The following is a 17032-nucleotide window of genomic DNA, read 5'->3' on the forward strand; positions in this document are numbered from 1 at the left end:
CTCCGGATATCCAGATAGCGTTAGTGGGACAGATGCGGGATGCAGCTTCCTATATTGGGGAAGCGTCTTTGGATGCCAGCCTGCTCACTTCTAGGGTGTCGGCTGCAGCGGTGTCTGCTCGGTGCTCCCTGTGGCTGAGGTCCTGGAGGGCTGATGCATATTCAAAAAAGGGTCTGGAGGCCTTGCCTTTTACTGGTGATTTACTATTTGGTCCGGATTTGGACAAAATAGTGGATACTTTGGCTAAGTCCAAGTCGGCTTTTCTCCCTTCGGCCTCTGCGCCGGCTAAAGTGAGGAGCTCTGCCTTTCGTTCCTTTCGGGTTCAGGGTAAGGCCAAGGGCCAGTCCTTCCCGAGACATTCGGCGACCAAGGCCGCACCCAAGCCCAAGAAGCAGGCATGGAGTGCTCGGCGCCCTTCTTCCAAGCAGGAGGATAAGCCTGCTGCCTGATGGGACGGGCCTCTCTCTGGGGGACCCCAGAGTGGGAGGCCGACTTCTCCAATTCGCCCAGTGTTGGCACAATACCAGCACGGATGCCTGGGTTCGAGAAGTAGTCTCTCAGGGGTACGCCCTGTCTTTTCGGTTCAGGCCGCCCCACCAGTTTTTCTGTACGAGTCCTTCTCTGGACAAGACCAAGGCTGGTCAGATTCAGGTAGCTATAGAATCCTTGCTACAAGCAGGGGTCATTGTTCCCGTTCCGCAGTCTCAGCGCGGGACGGGGTACTATTCTACTCTGTTTCTGGTACAGAAACCCAATGGTTCTCATCGCCCTATCCTGAATTTGAAGTCTCTGAACAGATACCTCAGAGTTCCCAGGTTCAGGATGGAAACGTTACGTTCCATCATTCTGGCGATGGAACCCGGGGATTATATGGTCTCCCTCGATATCCAGGACGCCTATCTCCATGTGCCCATAGCACCGGCACATCAGCGGTATCTGAGGTTTGCTATCCTGAACCATCACTACCAATTTCGGGCGTTGCCTTTTGGCCTTTCCACGGCTCCGAGGGTGTTCACCAAGGTGATGGCGGTTATGGCTGCCCACCTTCGGGGTCAGGGTCTACGTCTGTTGCCGTACCTAGACGATCTTCTGCTGCTGGCGAGCTCCCCGGAGGTGCTTCTTCGACATCTCCACCTGACCATTGCTTGTCTTCAAGCACACGGGTGGTTGATAAACTGGAAGAAGTCCTCCCTGATTCCATCACAGCGGATGGTTCATTTGGGAGCCCTGCTGGATTCTCGTCAGCAACGGATTTTCCTGACTCCAGAGAAGGTCTCCTCCCTGCAGCTGCGGATACACAGTTGCCTGAGCAGTTGCCGCCTGTCGGTCCATTCAGCTATGAGAGTTCTGGGGTCCATGGTGTCGACATTCGACATGGTGGAATTTGCCCAGTTCCATTCCCGGCCCCTGCAGGGGCTGATTCTATCGGAATGGAACGGGTTACCTCACCGGATCCGCTCTCAGATGCTGGTGTTGTCCCCGGAGGTTCGGCAGTCTTTGGCTTGGTGGCTTCAGACGGCGCATCTGGTCGAGGGGCGCCCCTTTTGGATCCCGGACTGGGTCCTGCTCACGACGGATGCCAGTCTTCGGGGTTGGGGGGCAGTGACCGGCTCATTATCGCTTCAGGGTCGTTGGTCCACGGAAGAAGCACTTCTCCCCATCAACATCCTGGAACTGCGGGCTGTGTACAGGGCCCTGCAGTCGTCCGGCCCCGCTCTTCACGGAAGGGCGGTTCAGGTGCAGTCCGACAACGCCACCACGGTGGCGTACATCAACCACCAAGGGGGAACTCGCAGTCGGGCAGCAATGTCAGAGGTGTCTCGCATTCTTGCTTGGGCGGAGTGTCACGTTCCAGCGATCTCGGCAGTCTTCATTCCCGGAGTCCTCAATTGGGAGGCGGACTTCCTCAGCCGTCACGACGTGCATCCCGGGGAATGGTCGCTTCACCCAGAGGTGTTTCAGCTACTCGTGGACAGGTGGGGGCTGCCGGAGCTGGACTTGATGGCCTCCCGTCACAATCACAAGTTGCCCGTTTACGGGTCAAGGACAAGAGAGGCAGGCGCCTGTCTGGTAGACGCTCTGTCGGTGAAATGGACGTTTCACCTGGCGTATCTGTTTCCTCCGATATCCTTACTTCCTCGGGTTCTGCGGAAATTCAAGCAGGACGGCGGCACGCTCGTGCTGGTGGCTCCGGCGTGGCCCAGACGTCCTTGGTACTCCGATCTGAGGTGCCTCTCCATCGACGCTCCGTACCTTCTTTCTCAGCGTCGGGACCTGTTGTCTCAAGGGCCCTGCCTTTACCCGGATCTGGGTCGGCTGTCTTTGATGGGTGGCTCTTGAGACAGCCGTCTTGAGGTCTAGGGGTTTCTCCATTCGGTGATTGGTACCATGCTTAGGGCACGCAAGTCTGCTTCCGCCCGGATTTACCACAGGGTGTGGCGCACTTATTTTCAGTGGTGTGAATCCAGAAACTATGATCCGCAGGTGTTTCGGGTTTCCAGAATCTTGGAATTTCTTCAATCGGGTTTGGACCTCTGCTTACGCCTGGCCTCTCTGAAGGTTCATGTGTCTGCTTTGTCCGTGTGGTTTCAGCGACGGATTGCTACACTGCCAGACGTTCACACCTTTTTCCAAGGTGTTCTCAGGATCCAGCCTCCCTTCGTGGCTCCGTGGGACTTGGCGGTGGTGCTGCGGGTCTTGCAGGGTCCTCCTTTTGAGCCGCTTGAGTCGGTGGAGCTCAAGTGGCTGACGTTTAAGACCATTTTTCTCCTGGCAATTGCTTCTGCCAGGAGGGTTTCAGAATTGGGGGCGCTTTCCTGTCGCTCCCCTTTTCTGATTTTTCACCATGACAGGGCGGTGCTCCGCACTCGTCCTGAGTTTTTGCCCAAAGTGGTCTCAAAGTTCCACATTAATCAGGAACTTGTTGTGCCAGCTTTTCAGTCACCTGATCTTTCCGCTGGTGAGGCTTCCTTAGATGTGGTCCGGGCACTTAGAATCTACGTGGACCGGACTGCTTCGGTTAGGAAGTCGGATTCTTTGTTTGTTCTCTTCGGTTTTCACAAGAGGGGTTGGCCTGCCAACAAGCAAACGTTAGCCCGTTGGCTTCGTTCAGTTATTTGTGAGGCTTATGCACAGGAGGGTTTACCTGTGCCAGCCTCTGTTAAGGCTCATTCCACTCGTTCTGTGGGTCCCTCTTTGGCTGCTAGACGTGGCGCCTTCGCTGTTCAGCTGTGTAAGGCGGCTACTTGGTCTTCAATTCAGACGTTTTTGAGGTTTTATGCGTTTGACACCTTCGCCTCTCAGGATGCATCCTTTGGGGGCCGGGTACTCCTTTCAGCACAGGAGCGTCCCCGCCCTTAGTTGAACTGCTTTGGGACATCCCCAAGGTCAACCCTGTGGACCCCCTATGGACCCTGAAGTAGAAAACAAGAGATATGGTAAGAACTTACCTTTGTTATCTCTGTTTCTACAAAGTCCATAGGGTCCACAGGGCGCCCGCCCTGACGCACCTGGCTTCAAATGGGCTGTGTGGCTGGTCATCGGTTTTCCGTCTCCCATTTCTGTGAGTATGGTTTCTTGTGTGTTCCAGTCTGCCTTCTCTCTGTTTAGTCTCCTCCTCCGGCCTTAGCTGCTTACCAACTGAGGTGCCTGTGGCTGGGGCGGGGTATAGAGGAGGACGGACCCAAGTGCATCCTGGGAGCAGCAAAGCTTTAACTGCGTGGTGCCCGTGGATCCAGATCCAGCTATACCCCAAGGTCAACCCTGTGGACCCTATGGACTTCGTAGAAACAGAGATAACAAAGGTAAGTTCTTACCATATCTCTTGTTATTTGTGAGGTCCGTCACATACTGCGGTGTGCTCCTCAGTACCATATTGTGGGCTGTTTGGGTTGCATACTTGGGAGTGCGTGGGTGTTATACGCCTTACCTCGTTTCGGTGAGACACTTTTTTTGCAAAAAAGTTTGTGTCATGTCTGATGAGGGGAATGAGCGCTCCGAGGCTCCTGTGTTGTTTTCCTGCCGACGCTGTTCGGCAGGGGTTGACGGGGCAGATTTGTCTCAGGACGGTCTGTGCGGGCGGTGCCAGTTGGTACCTGGACCCTCTAAACCCCCGGTGGCGCAGGATCCTCCGTGGGCAATGTTTATGCAAGTGTTGGCGTCAATCACGGACCGACTTGCGGTCCCGACTGCTGCCCCTTCTAGGGCGTTGCTCCAGCCTACCATGCCCCGTTCCCCGGGTGTGACTCATCTGGTGCAGTCTCCTCCCAGGTCTCAGACTGTGAGTCCTTATGCGGGTTTGTCGGTATACGTGCAAACCCCCACGGTGCCGCAGCAGTCGATGGTACCTTTTCAGGGGTATCCTCAGGCAGTACCCCCGCCTTGGGTGGACGTCCTCTCCAGCTCTGTTCAGAGTCTGGCGGCTTCGTCATCGGCTTTTCAACATATGTTGCACAGTGATTTGCCCCCACGGGCGTCCAAGCGTTCCGTTCCGGCTTCACTGGCGGCTCAGTTCACGGACACGGACGTGTCTTCGGATGACGGGGAGATCCATGAAGACTCTGACTCGGATGCCGGGGCCCAGGAGATGGAGGCTAAGTCTTCCATTAATGTGCCGGCATTGGTTAGGGCGGTGCGGGCCATCCTTCACATTGAGGAGGATGTGCCCGCCCCCAGGTCAAAATACCCAAATTTTAAAAAGGCCAAGGTAGCTTCGACGGTTTTTCCCCTGTCTGATCAATTGACGGATCATATGGCAGGGGCCTGGCAGTTGCCCAGCAAGAGGTTCCAACCGCAGAAGCGGTTGGCTTCGAACTATCCGTTTCCGGAGGCTCATTGCAGGAAGTGGGAAACTCCTCCAGCGGTGGATTCCCACGTTACCCGCTTACTTAAAAGCGCTACGCTGCCTTTGCCGTCGATCTCCTCCCTGAAGGATCCCACGGACAGGAAGGTGGAGACTTGTTTGAAGTCTATCTACTCTCTCTCGGGGGCGGTGGCCCGTCCGTCCATGGCCATCTCTTGGGTGGCTAAGGCCATCGAGAGCTGGGCCAATGCTTTGGAGGATACCTTTCCGGAAGATGCTCCGGAGATCCAGAGAGCGTTGATAGGTCAAATGAGGGATGCGGCTTCCTTGGGGAAGCATTGTTAGACGCAAGCCTGCTAACCTCTCGGGTGTCGGCTGCAGCTGTGTCGGCGCGTCGGTCCTTGTGGCTGAGGTCTTGGAGAGCTGACGCTGACTCCAAAAAGGGACTGGAGGCCTTACCTTTTAATGGGGAGTTGCTTTTTGGTCCAGACTTAGCCAGAGTGTCCACAATTTTGTCCAAGTCTAAATCAGCCTTCCTCCCTTCGGCTTCTGCTCCTACCAAGGTACGGAGCTCTGCTTTTCGGTCCTTTCGGGTTCAGGGCAAGGCAAAAGGTCAGTCCTTCCCGAGGCAGTCGACGACCAAGGCCGCTTCTAAGCCCAAGAAGCAGCCCTGGAGTGCCAGGCACCCTTCTTCCAAGCAGGAAGATAAACCTTCTGCCTGATGGGACGGGCCTCCCTCTGGGTGACCCCAGAGTGGGAGGCCGACTTCTTCTATTTGTCCAGTGCTGGCACAATACCACCATGGATGCCTGGGTTCGAGAAGTGGTCTCCCAGGGGTACGCCCTGTCTTTTCGGCACAGACCGCCCCACCAGTTTTTCTGCACGAGTCCTTCTCAGGATACGACCAAGTCTTTACAGATTCAGGAAGCTATAGAGTCCTTGCTGACAGCAGGGGTCATTGTTCCCGTTCCTCAATTACAACGAGGGACGGGGTTCTATTCTTCTCTGTTTCTGGTGCGGAAACCCAATGGTTCTCATCGCCCTATCCTCAACTTGAAATCTCTGAACAAATTCCTCAGAGTTCCCAAGTTCAGGATGGAAACGTTACGTTCCATCATTCTGGCGATGGAACCGGGGGATTACATGGTGTCCCTGGATATCCAGGACGCCTACCTCCATGTTCCGATAGCACCTTCGAACCAGCGGTATCTGAGGTTCGCTATCCTACATCATCACTATCAGTTTCGGGCGCTACCCTTTGGCCTCTCCACGGCACCAAGGGTATTCACCAAAGTGATTGCGATCATGGCCGCACATCTTCGGAGCCAGAATGTATGGCTGCTGCCGTATCTAGACGACCTCCTTTTGCTGGCGAGCACTCCGGAGGTACTGCTTCAACATCTCCACCTGACGATCGCTTGTCTGCAAGCGCACGGGTGGTTGATAAATTGGAGAAAGTCCTCCCTGATTCCATCACAGCGATTGGTTCATTTGGGAGCCCTCCTGGATTCTCATCAGCAAAGGATCTTCCTGACTCCGGAAAGGTCTCCTCCCTACACCTGCGGATACACAGTTGCCTGAGCAGTTGCCGCCTGTCAGTCCATTCGGCAATGAGATTTCTGGGGTCCATGGTGTTGGCATTTGACATGGTGGAATTTGCCCATCTCCATTCTCGGCCCCTGCAGGGGCTGATTCTATCAGAATGGAACTGGTTACCTCACCGGATCCGCTCTCAGATGCTGGTGTTGTCCCTGGAGGTTCGGCAGTCTTTGGCTTGGTGGCTTCAGACAGCTCATCTGGTCGGGGGGCGCCCCTTTTGGATCCCGGACTGGGTCCTGCTCACAACAGATGCCAGTCTCCGGGGTTGGGCAGTGACAGGCTCGTTGTCACTTCAGGGACGTTGGACTGCGGAAGAAGCACTTCTCCCCATCAACATCCTGGATCTGCGGGCGGTGTACAGGGCCCTGCAGTCGTCTGGCACCACTCTTCAAGGAATGGTGGTTCAAGTTCAGTCCAACAACGCCACCACGGTGGCGTACATCAACCACCTGGGAGGAACTCGCAGTCGAGCTGTGATGTCGGAGGTGTCTCGCATCCTTGCTTGGGCGGAGTGCCACATTCCAGCTATCTCGGTGTTCTTCATCCCCGGAGTCCTCAATTGGGAGGCGGACTTCCTCAGCCATCACAACGTGCATCACGGGGAATGGTTGCTTCACCCAGAGGTGTTTCAGCTACTCGTGGACAGATGGGGGCTGCCGGAGCTGGACTTGATGGCCTCCCTTCACAATCACAAGTTGCCCGTTTACGGGTCAAGGACAAGAGACGCAGTCGCATGTCTGGTAGACGCGCTGTCAGTGAAATGGACGTTTCAACTGGCGTATCTGTTTCCTCCGATATCCCTTCTACCTCGGGTCCTGCGGAAATTCAAGCAGAACGGCGGCACGCTCGTGCTGGTGGCTTCGGCATGGCCCAGATGTCCTTGGTACTCCGATCTGAGGAGTCTCTCCATCGACGCTCCGTACCTTGTTCCTCAGCGTCAGGACCTATTGTCTCAAGGACTCTGCCTTTACCCGGATCTGGGTCGGCTGTCTTTGACGGCGTGGCTCTTGAGACAGCCGTCTTAAGGTCTTGGGGCTTCTCGGGTTCGGTTATTAGTACCATGCTCAGGGCACGCAAGCCTGCTTCCACACTGATTTATCACATTGTGTGGCGCACTTACTTTCAGTGGTGTGAGTTCAGAAACAATGATCCTCAGGTGTTCCGAGTTTCTAGGATCTTGGAATTTCTTCAATCAGGTTTAGACCTAGGCTTACGCCTTGCCTCCCTGAAGGTGCATGTGTCCACGCTGTCCGTGTGGTTCCAACGAAGGATCGCTACACTGCCAGATGTTCACACTTTTTTCCAAGGTGTTCTCCGAATCTAGCCAGCGTTCGTGCCTCCTGTGGCTCCTTGGGACTTGGCGGTGGTTCTTCTGGTCCTGCAGGGTCTTCGTTTTGAGCCTCTTGAGTCAGTGAACCTCAAGTGATTAACGTTTAAGACTGTTTTTCTCCTGGCAATTGCTTCTGCCAGGAGGGTGTCAGAATTGGGGGCGCTTTCCTGTCGTCCAGCTTTTCTGATTTTTCACCAGGACAGAGCGGTGCTTTGCACTCTTACTGAGTTTTTACCTAAAGTGGTTTCGAAGTTCCACATCTATCAGGAACTTGTTGTGCCAGCTTTTCAGTCACCTCATCTTTCAGCTGGTGAGGCTTCCTTGGATGTAGTCCGTGCTCCCAGAATTTATGTGGACCGGACTGCTTCCGTTAGGAAGTCTGATTCATTGTTTGTCCTCTTTGGTTTTCACAGGAGAGGTTGGCTTGCCAACAAACAAACGTTAGCCCGTTGGCTTTGTTCCATTATTTGTGAGGCTTATGCACAGGAGGGTTTACCTGTGCCAGCCTCTGTTAAGGCTCATTCCACTCGTTCTGTGGGTCCCTCTTGGGTTGCTAGATGTGGCACCTCTGCTGTTCAGCTATGTAAGGCGGCCACCTGGTCTTCCATTTGGACGTTTTTGAGGTTCTATGCGTTTGACACCTTTGCCTCTCAGGATGCATCCTTCGGGCGCCGGGTTCTCCTTTCTGCACAGAAGCGTCCCCGCCCTTAGTTGAACTGCTTTGGGACATCCCCAAGGTCAACCCTGTGGAGCCCCTATGGACCCTGAAGTAGAAAACAAGAGATATGGTAAGAACTTACCTTTGTTATCTCTGCTTCTATGAAGTTCATAGGGTCCACAGGACGCCCTCCCTGACGCACCTGGCTTCATATAGGCTGTGTGGCTGGTCACCGATTTTCCGTCTCTCATTTCTGTGAGTATGGTTTCTTGTGAGTTCCGGTCTTCCTTCTCTCTGTTTAGTCTCCTCCTCCGGCCTTGGCTGCTTACCAACTGAGGTGCCTGTGGCTCGGGGGCAGGGTATAGAGGAGGATGGACCCAAGTGCATCCTGGGAGCAGCAAAAGCTTTAACTACGTGGTGCCCGTGGATCCAGATCCAGCTATACCCCAAGGTCAACCCTGTGGACCTTATGGACTTCGTAGAAACAGAGATAACAAAGGTAAGTTCTTACCATATCTCTTGTTTTCCTTTATCTGACCAGCTAGTGGAGCACATGGAACTGGCATGGAGATCGCCTGGGAAGCGATTTCGGCCTCAGAGACGCCTGACTTGTGCCTATCCTTTTCCTGAGGAACATTGCACTAAATGGGTATCACCGCCTGCGGTGGACTCTTATGTGACACGCTTCATCAAAAGTGCTACTCTGCCTATGCCGTCCATTTCATCCTTAAAGGATACCATGGTAAGGAAGGTAGAGGTGTGTTTAGTTGTATTCTCTTTAAGGGGCAGTCACCAGGCCGGCTATAGAGTTCTGGGCAGACTCCTTAGAGGATTCCTTTCCGTCAGATGCTACCACAGATCAAGTGGCTCTGGTGGGTAACCTCCGTGATTCAGCTACATAAATCTAGAGGCTGCTTTGGATGTCACCCTCTTATCCTCTAGGATTTCGTCTGCTGCAGTGTCAGCTCGCCGTTCCTTAAGGCTGCGCTCTTGGAGAGCGGATGCGGACTCTAAGAAAGGATTAGAGTATCTACCCTACAATGGGTAATATCTTGTTTGGTCCTGACCTGGACTAGATTGTGGATACGTTGGCAGCGGCTAAGACGGCGTGTCTACCTTCAGCATCTACTTCTTCAGGATCCCTTGACCTCGTCCTTTCGGTCCCAAGTTAAGCCTAAGGGGCAGCCTTCAAAAAGAATACTAAGCCCAAGAAACAGGCCTGTAGTACCAGACGTCAGGCAGCCAAAGCCAATGACAAGTCTTCAGCCTTACGGGACGGGCCACTCCTTGGGGGATCACAAGGTGGGAGGCCGACTTCTTCAGTTCGCCCAGTGCTGGTGTCAGACCGCTTCTCTTACCAAAGTGTCTGTCGTGGTCTCTCAATGGTATGCCCTTGCCTTCCGCAAAGGCCTCCTCAGCAATTCTTCTGCAGAAGCCCTCTGTCAGACAAAGACAAGGCATTACAAATCCAGAAAGCCATACAATCCTTGCTTCAAACAGGAGTTGTCATCTCTGTCCCATCTCCTCAAAAAGGAACGGGTTATTACTCCAATCTCTGGTCCAGAAACCGAATGGATCCTATCGGCCTATCCTCAATCTCAAGGCCCTGAAGAGATTCCTCAGGGTACCTTGGTTCAGGATGGAAACCCAACGCTCAATTATACTGGCTATGGGACCTGGGGATTTTATGGTATCGCTGGATGTTCAGGATGCATACCTGCATATTCCAATTGCTTCATCTCACCAGCGTTTCCTCCATTTTGCTATACAGCAACAACATTTCCAGGTTCGGGCACTGCCATTTGGTCTCTCCACAGCTCCTCGAGTGTTCACCAGTGTTATGGCTGTCAAGGCAGCCCATCTACGGCATCAGGGGGTTCGACTGTTGCCTTACCTGGACGACCTCTTATTGTTGGCAGAGTCTCCAGAAGTACTTCAACACCAGCTACAGCTGACAGTGTTTGTCCAATTGATCAAACATCTGTGAGACTGAAGCACAAAGTCTTCCCTGACTTCATCTCAGTGGAGCTCCATGTGGGAGCTCTGTTGGATTCCCAACAGCAGAGAATCTTTCTCACCGCAGAAAAGATCTCCACTTTGCAGACGCGAGTACGCAGATACCTCCACAGTCGCCAAGTGTCAATCCACTCAAAAATGCAAGTACTGGGGTCCATGGTATCGACGTTCGACATGGTGGAATATGCCTAGTTTCATTCCAGGTCGAAATTGATCCTCTCCAGGTGGAACGGATTACCCCATCGGATAAAGGCACAATCGATGGTGCTCTCTCCAGTGGTGCGTCTCTCCCTTGCCTGGTGGCTGCAGACGTGTCACCTCACCAAGGGTCGCCCCTTTTGGATTCCGGAATGGGTCCTCCTGACAACGATTGCTAGTCTCCCCGGGTTGGGGCGCAGTGACAGGTCCACAGTCCTTTGAGGGGCGGTGGACAGCAGAGGAGTCGGCTCTACCAATCAACATATTGGAGTTTCGGGCGGTCTTCAGGGCCCTTCAGCAAGCCAAGCTCATACTTCACGGAAAACCCGCGCAAGTTCATTCAGCCAATGCCACGACAGTGGCTTACATCAATCATCAGGGAGGAACTCAGTCAGGCGGCGACGACAGAGGTATCACGCATTCTACAATGGGCAGAAGGCCATCTCCCAGCCATATCGGCAGTGTTTATTCTGGGGGTCCTCAATTGGGAAGCAGACTTACTCAGCCATCACGACGTACATCCAGGGGAATGGTCTCTTCACCAAGAGGGGTTTCAACTCCTAGTGGATCTCATGGCCTCCAGACTCAACCACAAGCTACCAAGTTACCGGTCCAGGGCAAGAGATGCTGGGAGACTCCTGGTCAACACTCTGTCAGTAAAGTGGACCTTCCAGTTTGCGTACCTGTTTCCTCCAGTCTCCCTTCTTCTTCGGGTCAGTCGAAGGTTCAAGCAAGAGGGAGGAATGGTCTTGCTGGTGGCTCCAGCGTGGACCAGAAGACTTTGGTACTCAGATCTTCGGAGTCTCTCCATCAACACTCCGTTGCTGTTTCTTCAACATCCAGATCTGTTGTCTTAGGGTCCTTGCCTTTACCCGGGTCGTCTGTCTTTGCCAGCATGGCTATTGAGACTTCCCTCTTAAGGTCCAAAGGTTTTTCCTGCTCTGTGGTCAGTACCATGTTCAGAGCCCGTAAACCAGCCTCTGCTCCTATAGATCACTGAGTGTGGCATACTTATTTTAAGTGGTGTATTCCCAGGGGTTATGACCCTTTGGTATTTTAAGATATCTAGAATTTTGGCTTTCCTTCAAGCGGGTTTGGACCTTGGTCTCCGCTTAGAGCCGAAATATGCACCTTCAGTGATGCTATCAGTTTGGTTTCAACGTAGGATTGCTCCTTTACCGGACAGGGTGTCCTGCGGATTCAGCTTCCCTTTGTCCCTCCTGTGGCTCTTTGGGCTTTGGCTGTTGTCCTTTAGGCTCTCCGGAGCCCTCCATTTGAACCACTGGCCTCAGTGGATCTCAAGTGGTTGACAGCTATGACTGTTTTTCTTCTGGCCGTTGCTTCAGCCAGACGGGTGTCAGACTTAGGGATGCTTTCCTATCGTTCCCCATTTCTGATTTTTCACCAGGACATGACGGTTCTTCGGACTCGCCCTGGGTTCCTTCCTAAGGTAGTCTCTACTTTCCACATTAATGAGGAAATGATTGTTCTGGCCTTTCAATCCCCAGACTTCTTGGCAGGTGAGGCCTCATTGGATGTGGTCCGTGCTCTCAGGACTTATGTGGACCGTACCAGTTCCCTTCGGAAATCAGACTCCTTGTTTGTCATCTACGGTTTCCCAAGAAGGGTTGGCTAGCCAATAAACTGACATTGGCTAGGTGGATTCGTATGACGATATCTGAGGCTTACACTCAGGAGGGCCTTCCTGTTCGCCTTCTGTTACTGCTCATTCTACTCGGTCTGTGGGTTCATCGTGGGCGGCTCGCCATGGCGCCTCGGCTGTTCAGCTGTTCAGCTTTGTAAGGCGCCCACGTGGTCTTCTGTCCAGACCTTTTTAAGGTTCTATGCATTTGATACATTTTGCTTCTCAGGATGCTTCCTTTGGGCGGTGGATTCTCCTCTCAGCACAAGAGCGTCCCCACCCTTAAAAGGACTGCTTTGGGACATCCCCAAGGTCTCCCTGTGGAGCCTTTGGACCCTGAAGAAGAAAATGAGACATATGGAAAGAATTTACCTTTGTTATCTCTCTTTCTTCGAAGTCCATTGGGTCCACAGGGCACCCACTTTGACGCACCTGTGCTTCAGATGGGCTTCGTTCTGGTCACCTGTTTTCCATCTCCTTATATGTGAGGATGTGATTCTTGTGTGTTCCAGACTTTCTCCTCTCTCTCTTATCCTTCTCCGACCTTTGGCTTGTTACAAACTGAGGTGCCTCTGGCCCGGGGGCGGGGTATAGGGAGAGGCCCAGTGCATCCTGGGAGAAAAAAAATAACTGCGTGGTGCCCGGATGGTCCTTGCCATCATTTAAACCCCAAGGTCTCCCTGTGGGCCCTATGGACTTGGAAGAAAGAGAGATAACAAAGGTAAGTTCTTACCATATCTCTCATTATCAGGCCCAATGGCTTTATTTTCTGTGCATAGAGCCGTGGATGAAACCACATAAATACAATCCGTACTCTGCCTGTGGAGATGTAAGCAGCTTGTCTGCACAATAGGACCGTGTGCCTTGGCCTGGTCATCTAATTGTCTATCACAAATAAAAGCACTTTTTTTATACTAAGGACAGTCCTAGAATGCATTTAACCTTCACATTTTCTAATACAAGTGTTACACGAGGCACCATGGTTTCCAGTCAGCGGACAGCTTAGGCTCCTGTACAGGGGAGGCACCATGGTTTCCAGTCAGCGGACAGCTTAGGCTCCTGTACAGGGGAGGCACCATGGTTTCCAGTCAGCGGACAGCTGAGGCTCCTGTACAGGGGAGGCACAATGGTTTCCAGTCAGCGGACAGCTTAGGCTCCTGTACAGGGGAGGCACCATGGTTTCCAGTCAGCGGACAGCTTAGGCTCCTGTACAGGGGAGGCACTGTTTCCATGTGCGGACAGGTCAACTTTAGGCTCATGTACAGGGGGAGGCACTGTTTCCATGTACGGTCAGGTTAGGCTCATGTACAGGGGGAGGCACCACTGTTTCCATGTGCGGACAGGTCAGGTTAGGCTCATGTACAGGAGGCACCGCTGTATCCATGTGCGGACAGGTCAGGTTAGGCTCATGTACAGGGGGAGGCACCGCTGTTTCCATGTGCGGACAGGTCAGGCTAGGCTCATGTACAGGGGGAGGGACCACTGTTTCCATGTGCGGACAGGTCAGGTTAGGCTCATGTACAGGGGGAGGCACTGTTTCCATGTGTGGACAGGTCATGTTAGGCTCATGTACAGGGGGAGGCACCGCTGTTTCCATGTGCGGACAGGTCAGGTTAGGCTCATGTACAGAGGGAGGCACCACTGTTTCCATGTGCGGACAGGTCAGGTTAGGCTCATGTACAGGGGGAGGCACCGCTGTTTCCATGTGCGGACAGGTCAGGTTAGACTCATGTACAGGGGGAGGCACTGTATCCATGTGCGGACAGGTCAGGTTAGGCTCATGTACAGGGGGAGGCACCGCTGTATCCATGTGCGGACAGGTCAGGTTAGGCTCATGTACAGGGGGAGGCACCGCTGTATCCATGTGCGGACAGGTCAGGTTAGGCTCATGTACAGGGGGAGGCACCACTGTTTCCATGTGCGGACCGGTCAGGTTAGACTCATGTACAGGGGGAGGCACTGTATCCATGTGCGGACAGGTCAGGTTAGGCTCATGTACAGGGGGAGGCACCGCTGTATCCATGGCGGACAGGTCAGGTTAGGCTCATGTACAGGGGGAGGCACCGCTGTTTCCATGTGTGGACAGGTCAGGTTAGGCTCATGTACAAGGGGAGGCACCGCTGTATCCATGTGCCGACAGGTCATGTTAGGCTCATGTACAGGGGGAGGCACCGCTGTTTCCATGTGTGGACAGGTCAGGTTAGGCTCATGTATAGGGGGAGGCACTGTTTCCATGTGCAGACAGGTCAGGTTAGGCTCATGTACAGGGGGAGGCACCACTGTATCCATGTGCGGACAGGTCAGGTTAGGCTCATGTACAGGGGGAGGCACCACTGTATCCATGTGCGGACAGGTCAGGTTAGGCTCGTGTACAGGGGGAGGCACCGCTGTTTCCATGTGCGGTCAGGTTAGGCTCATGTACAGGGGGAGGCACTGTTTCCATGTGCGGACAGGTCAGGTTAGGCTCATGTACAGGGGGAGGCACTGTTTCCATGTGCGGACAGGTCAGGTTAGGGTCATGTACAGGGGGAGGCACCACTGTTTCCATGTGCGGACAGGTCAGGTTAGGCTCATGTACAGGAGGCACCGCTGTATCCATGTGTGGACAGGTCAGGTTAGGCTCATGTACAGGGGGAGGCACTGTTTCCATGTGCGGACAGGTTAGGCTCATGTACAGGGGGAGGCACCGCTGTTTCCATGTGCGGACAGGTCAGGTTAGGCTCATGTACAGGGGGAGGCACCACTGTTTCCATGTGCGGACGTTTTGTTTTATACAGAGAATAGCAAGTGAGGTTCTTAACTTGTGGAGCCACTGGGCTGTCATGTAATTAGTTATTGTGTGTATCTTAGGTGTAATCTGTTATATTAATATATTATCATATGTCGTTGCAGGGTATACATGCTGTCCTGGATCTACATGGCTGTGTCACTGCTGTATCTGTGGTCAGCTCCTCGGTGCTAGAAGAATTAGATGCTACCAAACCTCCATCAATAACATCAGAGAGCGAAGAGGAGGACGACATAGAGCACAGTGTGAGCTTGTGTGATAGGAACTATGAGCCTGTCCCTCCCCCTGCAGGGTGACCCAGACAGAAGGGAGCTATGAGCCTGTCCCTCCCCCTGCAGGGAGCTATGAGCCTGTCCCTCCCCCTGCAGGGTGACCCAGACAGAAGGGAGCTATGATCCTATCCCTCCCCCTGCAGGGTGACACAGAAGGGAGCTATGAGCCTGTCCCTCCCCCTGCAGGGTGACACAGACAGAAGGGAGCTATGAGCCTGTCCCTCCCCCTGCAGGGTGACACAGAAAGAATGAGCTATGAGCCTGTCCCTCCTCCTGCAGGGTGACACAGGCAGAAGGGAGCTATGAGTCTGTCCCTCCCACTGCAGGGTGACACAGACAGAAGGGAGCTATGAGCCTGTCCCTCCCCCTGCAGGGTGACACAGACAGAAGGGAGCTATGAGCCTGTCCCTCCCCCTGCAGGGTGTCACAGTGAAAAGGGCAGAAGGAAGCTTTAAGCCTGTCCCTCCCCCTGCAGGGTGACACAGACAGAAGGGAGCTATGAGCCTGTCCCTCCCCCTGCAGGGTGACACAGACAGAAGGGAGCTATGAGCCTGTCCCTCCCCCTGCAGGGTGACACAGGCAGAAGGGAGCTATGAGCCTGACCCTCCCCCTGCAGGGTGACACAGACAGAAGGGAGCTATGAGCCTGTCCCTCCCCCTGCAGGGTGACACAGTGACACAGACAGAAGGGAGCTATGAGCCTGTCCCTCCCCCTGCAGGTTGACACAGACAGAAGGGAGCTATGAGCCTGTCCCTCCCCCTGCAGGGTGACACAGACAGAAGGGAGCTATGAGCCTGTCCCTCCCCCTGCAGGGTGACACAGACAGAAGGGAGCTATGAGCCTGTCCCTCCCCCTGCAGGGTGACACAGACAGAAGGGAGCTATGAGCCTGTCCCTCCCCCTGCAGGGTGACACAGTGACACAGGCAGAAGGGAGCTATGAGCCTGACCCTCCCCCTGCAGGGTGACACAGACAGAAGGGAGCTATGAGCCTGTCCCTCCCCCTGCAGGGTGACACAGTGACACAGACAGAAGGGAGCTATGAGCCTGTCCCTCCCCCTGCAGGTTGACACAGACAGAAGGGAGCTATGAGCCTGTCCCTCCCCCTGCAGGGTGACACAGACAGAAGGGAGCTATGAGCCTGTCCCTCCCCCTGCAGGGTGACACAGTGACACAGACAGAAGGGAGCTATGAGCCTGTCCCTCCCCCTGCAGGGTGACACAGACAGAAGGGAGCTATGAGCCTGTCCCTCCCCCTGCAGGGTGACACAGACAGAAGGGAGCTATGAGCCTGTCCCTCCCCCTGCAGGGTGACACAGTGACACAGACAGAAGGGAGCTATGAGCCTGTCCCTCCCCCTGCAGGTTGACACAGACAGAAGGGAGCTATGAGCCTGTCCCTCCCCCTGCAGGGTGACACAGACAGAATGGAGCTATGAGCCTGTCCCTCCCCCTGCAGGGTGACACAGACAGAAGGGAGCTATGAGCCTGTCCCTCCCCCTGCAGGGTGACACAGACAGAATGGAGCTATGAGCCTGTCCCTCCCCCTGCAGGGTGACACAGACAGAAGGGAGCTATGAGCCTGTCCCTCCCCCTGCACGGTGACACAGACAGAAGGGAGCTATGAGCCTGTCCCTCCCCCTGCAGGGTGACACAGACAGAAGGGAGCTATGAGCCTGTCCCTCCCCCTGCAGGGTGACACAATGACATATACAGATGGACCTTGTCCCTC

The 17032-nt window shown here is 54.2% G+C and overlaps 1 protein-coding gene across 2 annotated transcripts in view; it reads left to right on the forward strand.

The window, feature by feature from the left end:
• NEURL4 (neuralized E3 ubiquitin protein ligase 4) overlaps positions 1-17032 on the forward strand; it is a 288408-nt gene that overhangs the window by 201921 nt on the left and 69455 nt on the right. For both annotated transcript variants that reach the window (XM_088464392.1, XM_088464393.1), the window contains exon 19: positions 15137-15277. In XM_088464392.1, coding sequence (XP_088320518.1) covers positions 15137-15277 — 141 coding nt within the window. The remainder of the gene's footprint in view (positions 1-15136; positions 15278-17032) is intronic.

The sequence above is a fragment of the Taudactylus pleione genome, unplaced genomic scaffold (genome assembly GCF_031769625.1).
Source record: "Taudactylus pleione unplaced genomic scaffold, aTauple2 ptg001664l, whole genome shotgun sequence".
NCBI classification, from domain to species: Eukaryota; Metazoa; Chordata; class Amphibia; order Anura; family Myobatrachidae; genus Taudactylus; species Taudactylus pleione.